At 47.7% G+C, this 16066-nt stretch overlaps 1 protein-coding gene and 5 non-coding genes across 6 annotated transcripts; all 6 read right to left on the reverse strand.

Moving 5' to 3' along the window:
- Window positions 1-823: 823 nt before the first annotated feature.
- LOC149333300 (uncharacterized) lies at window positions 824-15435 on the reverse strand. The gene is made up of 3 exons (XM_089557702.1): window positions 14907-15435; window positions 3616-4101; window positions 824-894 (listed from the first exon to the last, which is right to left on the reverse strand). Exons 1-3 carry the CDS (start codon window positions 15433-15435, stop codon window positions 824-826), a joined length of 1086 nt encoding a protein of 361 aa, XP_089413828.1.
- TRNAR-UCG (transfer RNA arginine (anticodon UCG)) lies at window positions 4905-4977 on the reverse strand. Its single transcript has one exon. It is a non-coding gene; the product is annotated as a tRNA-Arg (tRNA).
- Window positions 5200-5272, reverse strand: TRNAR-UCG (transfer RNA arginine (anticodon UCG)). Its single transcript has one exon. It is a non-coding gene; the product is annotated as a tRNA-Arg (tRNA).
- On the reverse strand, window positions 5495-5567 carry TRNAR-UCG (transfer RNA arginine (anticodon UCG)). The gene has a single exon. It is a non-coding gene; the product is annotated as a tRNA-Arg (tRNA).
- TRNAR-UCG (transfer RNA arginine (anticodon UCG)) lies at window positions 6218-6290 on the reverse strand. Its single transcript has one exon. It is a non-coding gene; the product is annotated as a tRNA-Arg (tRNA).
- Window positions 15436-15706: 271 nt separating the features above from the next.
- Window positions 15707-15779, reverse strand: TRNAR-UCG (transfer RNA arginine (anticodon UCG)). Its single transcript has one exon. It is a non-coding gene; the product is annotated as a tRNA-Arg (tRNA).
- Window positions 15780-16066: the final 287 nt, after the last annotated feature.

Raw genomic sequence — 16066 nt, forward strand, 5'->3', positions numbered from 1 at the left:
CATGGTCTACTGTTTCCGGCTGCGTACAGATTAAACAATGCGAACACCAAGGTAAAAATAAATCCTTTTCCTCAAAAAATTTCTTTACTGGCAACGTTCCGGTGTGTAATTTAAAGAAAAAGGTCTTAGCTCCTGGCGGCACCTGCATTTTCTTTACCCTCTTTAAGACGTCTGAGCCTGGGCCTCCACTGTATAAGGCTCTATACAAAGGTTGTGGCAAAACAGTGTCGCATAAATCGTGGTACAGCTTTTTCCGTTTTACACAGGCCAAATATTCATTAGAAAAACGCACTGAAAGAAATCTAACACTTGCGACGACCTCTCTGTAATATCCGAAAATACCACACGTAACTTCTTCGGTGGAGACAACAAACTCCGGCAGTAGGCGCCGCAGCCTAACTTGGCAGACAGTGCGGAAGAAAGGGTAAGAAACGTCGCGAAAAAACAAAAACCGTTTGACCACTTGCCGCAAAAAGAGGTGTCCAAGTCCCAAGCCGCCATCTTTTACCCGACGGAATAAATTTGTTCTGCTGCAGGGTTCCCAATCTGAAGCCCAAAGACAGCGAAAATCCTGTGTAGCTTCTGAACGTTTACACGCGAACAATGCAAAACTTGCATAACAAACCTAAGTTTACTGATAAAAAACAGGTTACATACAGTAGCCCTGGCGAAGATCGATAAGTTGAAACCTTTCCACTTCTCCGCTTTCTCCCGTATCGCTTTCCTATGCTCTTGCCAATATTGCTCGCTTTGGCGGTAACCATCACGCTCGACGCCTAAGTACTTGGTTGGGGTTCTCGCCCACGTCACATTTGCAAAGTGGTCAGGCTTCGATGGCCACCGTCCATGCCAGAACCCAAGGCACTTGGCTCAGTTGACCCCGTTTCCGGTAACCTGAGACAACTCACGGACACATTTGACAGCCTCGGTTATACTCTCATGGTCAAGCGTACAAACTGCAACATCGTCCGCGTACGCCAGCAGCTTCACCTCGGCTGCTTGTAACTTAAACCCATTTATGTTATCATTGTTCAATATTTTAATACACAATGTCTCAATATATATACAAAACAAAAGAGGGCTGAGAGGGCAGCCCTGTTGCACCGAACGCTGCACGCTAATGGGGGCCCCCAGACTCTTATTTACGATCAATCTCGTCGTGCAGTTTCGGTACGCCAGGGCCACGCCCTTGCGGATAACTGACCCAACATTCGCATGGTCCAAAATAGAAAACAAAATTTCGTGATCGACGCAGTCAAAAGCTTTCTCGAGGTCGACCTGGAGAATGGCCACCCGACCATTCGAGTCATCACAACACTCAAGCACACTTCGCATCTTATGAATATTGGACATTATTGACCTCCCTTTTATCCCACACGTCTGGTGTGGCCCAACTATATCCTTGATCACCGTCTGCAACCTCCGAGTCAAACCCTTCATAAAAATTTTATATTCAACGTTCGTAAGTGCTATGGGTCTTTAGGCTGTAACCAGTCGCAATTGATCTATTTGATCCGTTTTAGGAATGAGCACCGCGTGGGATGACCCATATGATGGAGGCAGTGCATTTACTGTGTAGGCTGCGTTAAAGATCACGTTCAAAATAGGGGCAATTTCGTGCTTGAATTCTTTGTAAAAACGCGCGCTGAGCCCATCTGGTCCCGGCGATTTACCGGGGTTTAAACTGGCGATTGCATGCTCCACTTCGGCTTCAGCGATAGCCATTTCTAATCTCTCTTTTATGTCATCACCGAGACACGGCATCGCCGCCAGAAATTAATCTTTAAACGTGATAGTGTCTACCACGTGGGAAGCGAAGAGCGCTTGGTAATGCTCGTTGAAAGCTGCTTTTATGTGGTCGTTGTCCGCCGACAAGACACCGCCCCATTCTATTTTGTCGATGTGGTTTCTTTCAGCGTTTGCTTTTTCCAACCCTAGCGCTCGTATTGATGGCGTCTCCCCTGCAGCTATGTCTTCTGCCCTTGCCCTCACTAACGCTCCCCGATACCGTTCTTCTTCCATCAATTCTAGTTTTTGCTTTGTTTTCCTTACATCTTCAGTACATTTCCCCGGCGCTAGAGATTCCTGTTGAAGCAGCCTATGGAGTAGCTTCTTTAACTCTGTCTCTTTCTGTTTTTCTTGAAATCGTATACAGGCAGCCCTCTCTATTGCTTTAATTTTTATAGTTTCTTTACACAGCTCCCACTGTTGCCATATGTGCATATTTTTACCGGGGCCTATTTTTGCCATTTCATCTTTTACTATGGCCCCGCCGCGGGGGCTAAGTGGCTACGGCGCTCGGCTGCTGACCCGAAAGACGCGGGTTCGATCCCGGCCGCGGCGGCTGAATTTCGATGAAGGCGAAATTCTAGAGGCCCGTGTGCTGTGCGATTTCAGTGCACGTTAAAGAACCCCAGGTGGTCGAAATTTCCAGAGCCCTTCACTACGGCGTCCCTCATAGCCTAAGTTGCTTTGGGACGTTAAACCCCAATAAACCAAACCAAACCATCTTTTACTATGCTGGTATACAGTTCGTCCTGCTGGAGTTTATTATTGATTTTCCACATTTCCCACGAAAAAGAATTCCCTCTCTTTAATATCCCAAAACAACATTTAACTAAACAATGGTCTGAAAAAGATACTGGCACAACATCGTAACTATAACATTCAGGTAAGACATCGACGGATGCATAAATGCGGTCCAGCCGTGCATGGCTAGAACCCTGAAAATGTGTGAGCTTTACTGCACGCGCTCCCTCAAGACACTCTGCCACATCTTCCATGTTCCATTTCTCAACCATTCGCGATAACACTTGTGTGCTGGCATCTCTAAACGGTCGAGGGCTTGTCGTATCTCGCGCACTAAGAACACAATTAAAATCGCCCAGGACGATCAGCTGTCTGTCACTACGAAGGCGCTCTTCGATGCTATAAAAAAACTGCGCCCTTTCTTCTGCTTCATTAGGCGCGTACAGACAAATAATCCGCCACTCGACATTATTCAATCGAAAGTCAAGGAAGACACACCGGCCCGACACACAAGAGTAATGAGCTTGCACTTCTAGCCCCGGCAACTTCTTTAGAAAAAGAACACAGCCAGCCGATGTGCCTACAGCGTGGCTAACTACAGCAAAAAACGAGGACGTGAAACGTTGCACCATGCTCCTGGTCTCTTCTTCGCCGTCTACTTTCGTCTCCTGCACAGCCAGTACATCTATGCCGTGCTCCGTTAAAAGCCGAAAGAGCTGGCCTTGCTTTCTCTTTCCTGCCAGACCTCTAACATTCAGGGAGGCGACTTTGAGCGGAGATGCAGGAGCCATTTCTACATAAGAAGAAGAGACCGAAAGCGTGGTGCTTACCTCTCGCGTCTAGCACATGGCTAGACGCCACCGCCGCCGCCGGCGTCATCCTTAGCGTGCACCTGGCCCAGCTCGGAAGGCGCCTTGTCGCCGGCGCGCTTCTTGCTCGCAAGGTTAGGGCGCGGCCGAAAACTAGCCCGCCTTGCTTGAGGCGTCTTTGCTGGTGGTTCCTCTACGCTGGGCGCCGCCTCCTTGTCGCCGTCGGGGCTTGTGTCTGCATGGGGACGCTTCCCAGGCGTAGCCGCAGTGGTCGCACGGCCACCGGTGTTCTGCCGATGACCCTCGGTAGGCTCCTTCGCTACAAAGTCCATGGGTACTGGTAGGCTTTTTGCATCCCCCGAAGTCGCCTCCTTTGACTGAGGCGAGTCTCCCGTTGGTGGCTGGAGTCCTGGTCCACTGGCAAGGAAGGCGTCGCCGCTTGAAGTCGTCGACGTGTCCAGCGACACAGGGAGGTTGCCCAACTCGTCGGTACCCCTCGCTGCGTCCTCAGCCTCCGCGACATCCATCAGCTCCCCGCTGTCTCCTTTCCCTCCGAGCCCGGTCGCAGACGCGCAGGTACGGACGCAGTCCTCGTCCGCATGTCCGTAGCGCCTGCACTTGGAGCACCTGGGAACCTTGCAGTCGCGACGAACGTGGCCCGCGCCGTGCCAACGCAGGCACTGCATCGGCCGCCCGGGCACCACCACGAGAGCCAACTCGCCGGCGACTCGAACCTGGTGGGGCAGGTCGTCCACCTTCATACCTGGCTTCAACTTGAGCAGCACTGTTCTCGTGGTGGATCCCTTCCCTTTCATTCCTTGAACGCGCCAACGATCCCGCGTCACCTCGGCCACATTTCCGAACGCCGCGAAAGCAGTCCGGATGTCGTCGTCAGCGACGCCGTGCAGCATCCAATGCAGGCACAGCTTTACCTGCTGATCCTCCGGGTCGAAAACGATGCACCGGCGTCCCCTTACCTCAAGCTCCTTCAAGGCGGCATTGCTTGGCGGCTTCTGGGCTGCTGAAGGTTACCGCCCACACGTGGTTTACCTGGTACGCCCCCAACGCCACGACATCGGGGAGCGCACCAGTGTTGGCGGGGGCGTCCCAGAAGTCTTCGACCCTGTAAGGTCTCACACGCTCATCTCCGTGCAAAAAAACTGTGTTTAGAACAACACGTTCGGTGGGCAGGGTAGGCAAAAGGATCTCATAATCCTTGTCTTCGGCGCTGAACCTGTTTCCGCGGCCATCGATTGCCGCCGTCGCCGCTCCGTGGGACCTCATGATCCTGCGACCGTACACCCCAGTGGCCGGAAGTAGAATGATCCATTAGGCCACGCGGATTGATTCGTCCTTCGTACGTTTCCCAGAGTATAAGAGCTCCGCAATTTCGCAGTCTTCATTGGAAAGGAAAACGCGGGAACGAACGTGCCCCGTTCATCCCACGCAGCCAGTTCAAAGCTCTTCTCGACCTTAGTGGTCACTACGCTGTGTCGAGAAAAGTGCGCGCTGTTCATCTCGATCACCGTAGGCCACGTGACCACTGTCTAAAAATAAAAACAAACTCGTCCGCGACAGGACTCGAACCTGCAATCTTCTGATCCGAAGTCAGACGCCTTATCCATTAGGCCACGCGGACGGATTCGCCCTATATTCTCTTCCCAAAGTATAAAAGCTGCGCAATTTCGTAGTCTTCATTGGAAAGGAAAACGCGGGAACGAACGTGCCCCGTTCATCCCACGCGGCCAGTTCAATGCTCTCCTCGACCTTAGTGGTCCATACGCTGTGTCGAGAAAAGTGCGCGCTGTTCATCTCGATCACCGTAGGCCACGTGACCACTGTCTAAAAATAAAAACAAACACGTCCGCGACAGGACTCGAACCTACAATCTTCTGATCCGAAGTCAGACGCCTTATCCATTAGGCCACGCGGACGAATTCGTCCTATATTCGCTTCCAAAAGTATAAAAGCTGCGCAATTTCGTAGTTTTCATTGGAAAGGAAAACGCGGGAACGAGCGTGCCCCGTTCATTCCACCCAGCCAGTTCAAAGCTCTTCTCGACCTCAGTGGTCCCTACGCTGTGTCCAGAAAAGTGCGCGCTGTTCATCTCGATCACCGTAGGCCACGTGACCACTGTCTAAAAATAAAAACAAACACGTCCGCGACAGGACTCGAACCTACAATCTTCTGATCCGAAGTCAGACGCCTTATCCATTAGGCCACGCGGACGAATTCGTCCTATATTCGCTTCCAAAAGTATAAAAGCTGCGCAATTTCGTAGTTTTCATTGGAAAGGAAAACGCGGGAACGAGCGTGCCCCGTTCATTCCACCCAGCCAGTTCAAAGCTCTTCTCGACCTCAGTGGTCCCTACGCTGTGTCCAGAAAAGTGCGCGCTGTTCATCTCGATCACCGTAGGCCACGTGACCACTGTCTAAAAATAAAAAATGGCTGAGGCTTAACTTGGTTAAGCCTGGAGAATGCGAAGCGTCATCGTGTCGCGTAATTTTGAGGCGCACAACCACAGCGACGGCGCGAGGTGGGCACCCGTGTCACCACAGTCGTGACATCATCGTTTCACGTGGTGTGACGTCATGTATCACGTGATTTGGAGGCGCACAACCACAGCGACGGCGCGAGGTGGGCCCCCGTTTCTCCACTGTCGTGACGTCATCGTGTCACGTGGTGTGACGTCATGTATCACGTGATTTGGAGGCGCACAACCACAGCGACGGCGCGAGGTGGGCCCCCGTTTCTCTACTGTCGTGACGTCATCGTGTCAGGTGGTGTGACGTCCTTTATCACGTGATTTGGAGGCGCATAACCACGGTGAAGGGCTGAAGTGGTAGCTAAAGTAGTATGCTTCGCATAAAAACAAACACGTCCGCGACAGGACTGGAACCTGCAATCTTCTGATCCGATGTCAGACGCCTTATCCATTAGGCCACGCGGACGGTTTTTTTTTTCTTTATTGCCTGGATTGTTCATCCAAACACCAAACAAGATCACAGAAAGGAAGGACAAGCTTTCATATCACAATCATAATATTCTTCAGCCCTCCTTCGGCTGAATTTGTGCGAATAAAAGTCTCTGAGATTTATCAGGACTTCCACGCGTTCCAGGCATTCAGGTACACATTTCTGCACTTCTTGCGCATTTACATAGCTTGTAATACTTTCCCTAAAGAACTGTCGTGCTGAACGAGCATCAATGTCACCACTCTCAACAGACATTCTGCTTTTCCATATGCTATGCAAGGCAAATAACATGATAAGATCGAAAGGTGTGCCATCATCACTCTCCACAGGGAGGAACCGGATGCCATGTGGGTTCAGGGGGAGTTCTTTTTTGAGTGTCCGCTGGAGAACATCCCAAAGAAAAATGGCGTCCCAGCACTCCAGAAACACATGCTCGATGGTTTCGTCCTTTCGGCATATGGTTCAGTGCACCCCCCAAGGCACAAAAAGTCTTTTCTGGTCCATCCACTTTTTGACCGTTAGCGTACTGGTGTGGAGCTTAAAAAAGAACGTCTTAGCCCCAGCCGGCACCGGCATCCTCTTCACTCTTTTCAAAACATTTTTCCCTTTTTGGAAAGAAAACACCGTCCTATACAATGGCTCAGGAAGCACAACATCACACAAATCTTTGTACAGCTTTTTCCGACTGACACCACACAAATATTCTAACGAAAAACGGGCAGTCAAAAATCTGCCAGCCAAAACAACTTCCTTTAGGAAGCCATAAATGCCTCCTGGTATGTAGTCAGTCGAGACAACGAGATTCGGTAGAGCTCGTCCCAAGCGCAACTGACAGACGGTACGGGGAAACGGGTCCTTTGTTTCTCTGAGAAACGTAAAACGATGGACGATTTGGCGCAGAATAATGTGAGCAAGCCCAAGGCCTCCTGAACTGACTCGCCGAAAAAGGTTTGTGCTACTTTTCCTCTCCCAAGAGGACCCCCACACATAAACAGCGAACACACGGTGCAACTTCTGAGCATTGACGCTCGAGCAGTGTAGTACTTGCAGTACGTACTAAATTTTGCTGATTAAAAATAAGTTGCACGTAGTTGCTCTAGAAAATATTGACCAGTTCCAACCTTTCCATTTCCCCACTTTCTCCTGAAGTTCAGTCTATTGACTTCTCCAGTATGGGTCACTGTCTCGGTAGAATCGAAGTGGAGCTCCGAGGTAACTGACGGGGGTCGTCACAAAGCTAATACTGGCGAAAGTACCGGGGGTCACAGACCAGTCGCCATGCCAGAAACCCAAGCACTTTGCCCAGTTAACTGAGCTCCCGCTTGCAGCACAAAAATCTCTTGCAGTTTTTACAACTTGTCTGATGCTGTTGTAATCAGTACAAAAAACCGCGACATCATCTGCATAAGCAAGCACTTTCACTACTGCTTGCTGTAGTTTGAAACCTCGTATTTGCTCGTGATTTATGATGCTCAGACAAAACGATTCTAAAAACAAACAAAATAGGAGGGGAGAGAGGGGGCAGCCCTGGCGTACTGAGCGCTGTACTGCAATTCTCTCCCCCACGGACTTGTTTACTATTAGCCTGGTTGTGCAGGCCTCGTAAGCCATGGCCACTCCCTCTTTAGTAACGTTCCCGACATTAGCATGGTCTAGTACACAGAGAACATCATCATGGGGCACTTTATCGAATGCCTTCTCAAAATCAATCTGGAGCATTGCTACTCCATCTCCTGCAGCATCGCAACATTCTAGAATACTACGGGCGACGTGAATGTTGGTGAAAATAGATCTGCTTTTAATTCCACATGGTTGGTGGTCTCCCACAATATCCTTTGTCACGGTTTGTAGTCTTTTAGCTAGTACTTTCATCAAAATCTATTAATCAACATTGGTGAGACTTATTGGTCGGTACGATTTGACACTACGTAACTTATTTATGTCATCTGTCTTTGGAATTAAAACTGTGTGGGATGAAGCAAATGATGGAGGCAGCGTTTTCAGATCATACGCTCCGTTAGAGACCACTTGGAGAAGTGGCGACAGCAGTCCTTTACACGCTCTGTAAAAGGCTGCGCTGATCCCGTCTGGCCACGGCGACTTCCCGGGATTTAGGTTTTCGATTGCACTGTTCACTTCTTGCAGCGTAATAGGCTGTTCCAACAATTCTTTGGTCGTCTCATCGAGCCGCGGCAGTAAGGGCATATACTCTGCTTTGAAGCGCTCAACGTCTACTGTACTTCGAGAGAACAGCTCTGCATAATATTCAAAAAAAGCCTGTTCTATTTCCTTCGAGTCGCTCGTGACACGCCCTTTCCATTCCACTTCTGCAATGTGATTTCTACGAGCGTGCCACTTTTCTGTGCTTAACGCTCTTTTTGTAGGCGCTTCTCCCCTTATCAGGTGTTCAGATCTCGCTCTTACAAGTGCACCACGATATCGCTCCGCATCTAACATCTCAAGATTGTGTTTGAGCGCTCGAATATCTGTGATGAACAAACCCGGTCTCTTGCACTCTTGCATTAGGCGTTGCAGGTTTGCGCGCAATGCACTTTCTTCAGCTCGTTTTTCTCTTGCCACTGCGCTGCCTCGTTCCACTGCCATTAGTTTAAATTCTTGTTTAAAACCCTCACACTTCGCTGCAAGTTTTGTTACCCTGTCCTGATTCATATTCGGGTTGCAGCAGTGGCGGCGGCAAGACAACAGGGCGTATCCTGAACGTTTCTTCGATCGTTTCAGAGCCGCTTCACCGTGGAAAATTCTTGTCCGCTAAAGCCGACACCAGGACGACCAACGTAAAGCCTGCTGCTGACCTGGCTATCCTCTTTGTCACGTGGCCCGGTTATCATCAAGGCAGCTACAAAAGGACCACCACCGATCATCGCCGTCACATTCGGGTTGCAGCAGTGGCGGCGGCAAGACAACAGGGCGTATCCTGAACGTTTCTTCGATCGTTTCAGGTTGGTTACAGAACCTTTGCGTTACGCACGCTTCTGTCCCTTATTGTCACCGCCACTGCTATGCTCCCACTTGTAGCTTAAATGCTGTAATTCCGTTCTGCTAGTGCATTGTATTAGTACTGTTTTGTGATGTCTTCAGATGACGAGATTGCCTGCGCATCATGCAGCCTCCAGATTGGTGATGAATTTATGACCTGCGCAGAGTGTTGTGAAAAATTTCACTTGGGAAAGTGCTGCGGTGTAAGTGCAAAATCTTTTAAGCAGATGAAGAAAGTGACGCAGAAAGCCCTAAAATGTGCAAGCTGCAAAGACACTGCGACAAGTAGTGATTTATCCAAACAGCCCAGTGATCTGACAGACCAGTTAACACAGATAAACAGAAAGCTGTCCCAAATACAGGTGCTGGAGTCTAAGCTCAACCAACTGCTCAGCTTACAGGACACTGTAAACAGTATTGAGACATCGGTTCAGCATCTGTCTGATACATACGATAATCTGAACGTCAAGCTCGAAAAGCAGGATAAAGACATCAACGACTTGCGCCAACGGGTGGAAACACTTGAGCAGTCATCGGATACAGCAGAAATTCGCGCAATGAAACAAGAAATGAATGATTTAGAGCAGCGTATGCGTCAACACAACATTGAAATCCATGGACTGAAACCTTCCGACAACGAAAACCTGATGGATGAGCTTAATAAGATTGCTACCAAACTCGACCTGCCACAGCTATCCGACGATGACATTGAGGCACTGCATCGCTTGCCGCATAAAGAAGGGAAAATTCCGGCAGTCCTGGTCAGGTTTGCAACCAAAAACATGAGATCCAAATGGTTCGGAAAACGGAAAGACGTGAAAGACGCAGTATCGGGAATTTGGTTTCTGGAGAACCTTACCGCGACAAATCGGCGACTGCACTGGCTGACGAAAAACAAGGCGAAAGAACAGGGCTATCAGTTTGTTTGGGTGACCGAGGGCAAGCTATTTGCGCGGAAGCAAACCGGCACACGCGCCTTACGGATCTCAGCCGAAGATGACCTTGACAAGATAGCATAATCTTTTGATGGGACTTTTTTTGTTTATTTTTTTAATGATAAGATGGCTTATCATACTACCACTTCATTCAATAATTTAATGCGCACAGACAACCACTTCAAAGCGCAATGTCTTTCGTTATTTCATTTAAATGCCAGGAGCTTAAGAAACAAACAAAATGATGTCGAGGCATATCTATCTGTGCTCCAGTACGCATTTGATCTTATGCCCTTTTCCGAAACATGGTTTGTTGATGATTCTGATGCCATCTGCTTTCAGAGTTATAGGCACATCTCTGTATATCGTGAAAACAAAAGAGGTGGGGGCGTTTCTATATATGTGCGAAACCAACACCGTTTTGATGTACTCTCAAACTACACGTATATCTGTGAAGACTTTGAATCGGTAGCAATCACGATGTACAATGTTGTTGTCATTGCCATTTACCGACCACCCCAAGGCGCTCCTCAAGCGTTGTTTAATTTTTTAGACTCTCTTTTTGAATTTGTAAATAATTCAAAAGGGCACGCGGTAATTGTGGGGGACTTTAATATTGACTTGCTTTCAAATTCACAAGCGAAGACCCAGTTATTAGAATGTATGCTAGCAAATGGTTGTGAGAATGTAATTGATGCGCCCACAAGAGTAATCCTAAGTTCTAGTACACTAATTGATCTATGTTTTAGTACCTTTTCAACGAATGCCACTAGATCTGCTGTTTTAAGCTCTGGCATTAGTGACCACTTACCAATATTTGCGGCTTTTCCAATACGACAGAGTGTTGTACATGAAACTGTTCATATACGGTTCATAAACACGCAGAAGGTTGAAGCCTTTATGTCTATGGTTGAGAAGGAGAAGTGGGAAGATATATACGATATTATGGATCCTTCTAAAGCCTACGATGTATTTATTACTAGACTGAAAAAATGCTATAATGATGCATTTCCTTATAAACCTCTGATTAAGCACAAAAAGGCTCGAAAAGAATGGGTGACTGGCGAACTTTACAAGCGCATTAAACACAAGGACAGATTATTTAAATTGTTTTTGCGTGCACGTGATGCAGTACTACTACAGGAATTTAAACAAATCAGAAACAAACTGAGCAGTGACCTAAAGAAGGCGAGATCAGAATTCTATGCTCGTAAATTTGAAGCTTGCAAAAATGACTGCAGTAAAATATGGAAAACATATCGCGAACTAACCGCCAGCAACGCGACTGGCCTACCAGCTTAATTGATTCTTAATGGAAAGGCTTATAAAGGTGCAGCGCTTGCGGACGCATTTAATAACCACTTCTTAGACGCGGGGGCATCGACTTCCACTTTTCATGTTTCTTCACAACTCAGCTGTGAACGGTATATTAAGCAAACAATCAGCGACTCTTTATTCTTCCAACCCACGTCAGAGGATGAGATTATTTCTATTATTAATTCCTTAAACAACAGTTCGGCAGCTGGCGAAGATGAAATAAGAGTGACACCAATCAAAGCAGTTGCTGAATTTATAGCAGGACCTTTAACACACATCTGCAATCGTATGTTCGAGACCGGTTGTTTTCCAGAAAAAATGAAAATCGCTCGGGTTGCTGTAATTCACAAAAAAGGACCATATAATGATCTAAGTAATTATAGGCCTATTTCGGTTCTTCCGCTTTTTTCGAAAGTCGCAGAACGTGTTATATATGTCCGTTTGACTAGCTTTCTTTCGTCACTGCATGTAATTACGAACTGTCAATATGGGTTCCAAAAAGCCAAGTCGACTGAATCCGCATTACTACGAGTTAAAAATAGAATTCTTAGCAATATAGAGAGCAAGCTTTTTACTGTAGGAATTTTTTTAGACTTTCGAAAAGCATTTGATTCTATTAAACACAACATTTTATTACGAAAACTTGAGTTATATGGAATAAGAGGTATTGCACACCAACTAATGCGTAGTTATCTACAGTCGAGACTGCAGTATACATCAGTGCACGGTGTTTCATCCGCAATGAGTGTTATAAAATATGGAGTTCCACAGGGATCTATACTAGGGCCTTTACTTTTCATTATTTACATTAATTATATAGTAAACATTCCTTTAACCAATGATATAATTTTATATGCCGATGATACTAACGTTTTCTTTCATGGTGAAAATCTTAAACAACTTGAAATTATTTCTAATACTTGGCTACTGGAACTTAGCGCATGGCTTTTCCTAAATGAACTTGAGGTAAATACAAATAAAACGAAGTTTATGTTGTTTTGTGCAAAAAATAAGCCCATATCCCATGTTATGCGACTGTCGTTTCGAACTTCTGAGATTGAACAGGTTGAAAATCTTTCGTTTTTAGGAGTTACTTTTGACAGGAAGCTTAGTTGGTCATATCATGTTAATAATGTCCGCATCAAGGTTGCAAAATCAGTTGGCATTCTATACAGGCTTCGTAATCTGTTGCCCGTTTGGCTCAAGAAGAGACTGTATTTTTCTCTTGTTCAATCTCATATAAATTATTGTCTGTTGGTATGGGGAACTACCACAAAAACTGATCGCGAAAGACTATGTGTGCTCATTCGGAAAGCTGCACGTTTATTTCAGCCAGCAAATGGACAAGCTAGTGCTTCTGAGCTTATGATCCGCCACAATCTACCGTCTTTCATGTATTCATATCACCTGAAACTGAGTCTGTATATATATAAAGAGATGACAACAAATTCTGCGTCGTTTTGTAGTCAGTACCTTGATAGAGATACCGGTTATTCATTGCGCCATACTACCTTACTGACAGAAAGGCCAAGAACAAATTATGGTACTCAAACTATCGAACATCAAATTTCAAAGTTATGCAATTCCTATCCAGATATAATAGCTACTGCAAAAAATGTTACATCTGTACATCAGTTTAGGCAAAGAGCACGTGCCTTATTGTGTCATTGATGTTCTGGTTTGTCTTTGTTTTGTTTTTGTTAAATATTCCTATGTTTCTTCATGTCGCTATTAAGCAAAGTTCCATTTATTTCTCGCAGCTTGTGCATATGTATATTGCATGTAGAATTATATAATCATCTGATCTGATCGTGATTAGGATGTATGATTATGGCGATATGCTATGTACTACTGCCTCTGCTGCGCCCGGCGAGGCCAAGACCTAGTCAGGAGACCAATAGTCTCCTTTTGTCTTGCCTCGTGGGCAATACTTGTATTGCCTAAAAAATGAATAAATAAATAAATAAATAAATATTCGCAACAAGTCTTTCTTCATCAGTCATGAAGCCGTCATCCTCCAATAATTTCGAGTTTATTTTCCACATTTGCCAGTTGAATTTCTTTCCATTGTTTTCCTTATTACCGATCGTGTACGTGACCAAACAGTGATCACTAAATGACATTGGGCGTGCCTGATACTCCAGACACAAAGGTACAAGGTCAAGGGATACATATGCCCTATCTAAGCGAGCATGACGAGATGCCTGGAAATGTGTGAACTGAACAGTTCGTGCAGCCCCCAAGCATTCGGCCACGTATTCCAGACCACACTCATTTATCAGATCAGCAAGAACAGTTGTGCTAGCATCACTGAACGATCGGCTACTTGTTTTGTCATCCGCTGAAAGCACAAACTTGAAATCTCCAATCATAACAACAAGCCTCTGGCAGTTGCAACATTTGCGAAGGCTTTCAAAAAACTCGCGTCTATCATTCATGTTATTTGGCGCGTACCCACAGATTACACGCCATTCACAAGATCCCAGCGATACATCGCAAACCACAAGACGACCCGACCCACATGTCATGACGGACTGAATCACGGCATCAAGACACTGGCGCACAAAGAGAACACATCCTGCTGACGCTCCGACAGCGTGGCTAACAACAGCATTGTACCTCGCTGTAAACTGACTAACCATTCTCCCGGCTTCCTCCTCACCATCAACTTTTGTTTCCTGTACTGCGACTATGTCTAACTCCTGCTCGCTAAACAAACGAAACAACTGATTTTGCTTCCATTTGGCAGCCAGCCCTCGAACATTAATAGTCGCGAATCGAACTGCTCTTTCGAGCCGTATCATCGCTTAGGGCAGAAAACCCGGGAGCATGGTCATACCTTTAGCCGAGGCAGTGGCTTGGCACCACGCCGCCACAGCCGCCTCAGGACTGAGAAGGGGGTGGCGCCCCCGCCACCCGGTTCTCTGAGAGCACGTTCGGCCGAGGCCGAAAGGGCGCCCGCCGCGTCGGAAAAGCCGCTTTTGTGGGTGGTTCCTCGTCGGCCACTGTCTCGGGAGCCTCAGTTCCGTCCGCACTGTCCTCATGAGCACGCTTTGATGCAGCACCGCTGCTCGCTGCCTCGACGTCCTCCATGGCTGCTACCTCAGAGGCTGCCGACGTGTTGAGGGTGTCACCTGCGCCTGCAGCTGCGTCGCTGATTCTGGATTCGCGTACGTCTTGACGCACTGCGTCTCGTCGTGACCGTACCTGCGGCAAAGAGTGCAACGTGGCACCTGGCAATCCTTACGGATGTGCCCAGTGGTCTCGCCGTGCCCAGGCACGACGAGAAGAGCAAGCTCACCTGCTACCTTTAGCTGATGAGGGATATCGTCAAGCTTCAAACCGGCCTTAAGATTCAGGGACACGGTGCGTGTGGTCGAGCCCTTTTCACTTACGCCTGGTGCACGCCACCTTTCTCTGGTGATGTTCGTCACTTTCCCGAACGGCAACAGCGCTGCACGTATATCTTCATCTTCCACGCCATAAAGCAACCAGTGCATCTTCAAACGGATAGCCTGGTTATTCGGGTCGACGATTAGGCACCGGCGATCCTTTACCTTCGCCTCGTTGAAGGCCAGTAGCTTCCGTGTCGTCTCGGTGTCCTTCAACGTCACCGCCCAAACGTGATTCATTTGGTACGCCCCCAGCGCAACCACATCTTGGAGCACACCAAGCTGCACCAAAGCGTCCCTGAAATCTTCGACTCGGTACGGCCGAGCCCTCACATCGCCATGCATGAAAACAGTATTCAGCGCGATACGCCCGGTTGGCAAACTTGGTAGAATAACCTGACACTCGTCGGCCGAGGCATCAAAAAACCTGTTCCCGCGGCCCGGCTGGGCCGCTGATACCGCTCGTGACGAGCCAGACATCCCGCGACCGTATCGCTCGAAAGCCGCAAGTGGAATAGCCACGCGGACGGATTCGCCCTATATTCGCTTCCCAAAGTATAAAAGCTGCGCAATTTCGTAGTTTTCATTGGAAAGGAAAACGCGGGAACGAACGTGCCCCGTTCATCCCACGCGGCCAGTTCAAAGCTCTCCTCGACCTTAGTGGTCCCTACGCTGTGTCGAGAAAAGAGCGCGCTGTTTATCTCGATCACTGTAGGCCACGTGACCACTGTCTAAAAATAAAAAACAAACACGTCCGCGACAGGACTCGAACCTGCAATCTTCTGAACCGAAGTCAGACGCCTTATCCATTAGGCCACGCGGTCGGATTCGCCCTATATTCGCTTCTCAAAGTATAAAAGCTGCGCAATTTCGTAGTCTTCATTGGAAAGGAAAACGCGGGAACGAACGTGCCCCGTTAATCCCACGCAGCCAGTTCAAAGCTCTTCTCGACCTGAGTAGTCCATACTCTGTGTCGAGAAAAGTGCGCGCTGTTCATCTCGATCACCGCAGGCTACGTGACCACTGTCTAAAAAATTACCGACGATTACGTTACTTCCTAATGCGAAATTTGAGCGCAGCAAATAAGCTGTTTCACCTTTTCGATAGATTG

This window comes from Amblyomma mixtum, chromosome 8, assembly GCF_055824585.1.
Source record: "Amblyomma mixtum isolate Tamu chromosome 8, ASM5582458v1, whole genome shotgun sequence".
Lineage (NCBI taxonomy): Eukaryota > Metazoa > Arthropoda > Arachnida > Ixodida > Ixodidae > Amblyomma > Amblyomma mixtum.

What these genes read in the sequence shown, in the direction of transcription:
- LOC149333300 (XM_089557702.1), bottom strand. Translation starts at nt 15,435, where the DNA reads ATGTCTGGCTCGTCACGAGCGGTATCAGCGGCCCAGCCGGGCCGCGGG. An exon ending in GTCCCTGAATCTTAAGGCCG is followed by an intron (nt 4,102 to 14,906) that starts GTTTGAAGCTTG and finishes AGTTGAAGCCAG; the next exon opens with GTATGAAGGTGGACGACCTG. An exon ending in TCGGCAGAACACCGGTGGCC is followed by an intron (nt 895 to 3,615) that starts GTGCGACCACTG and finishes GAGTTGTCTCAG; the next exon opens with GTTACCGGAAACGGGGTCAA.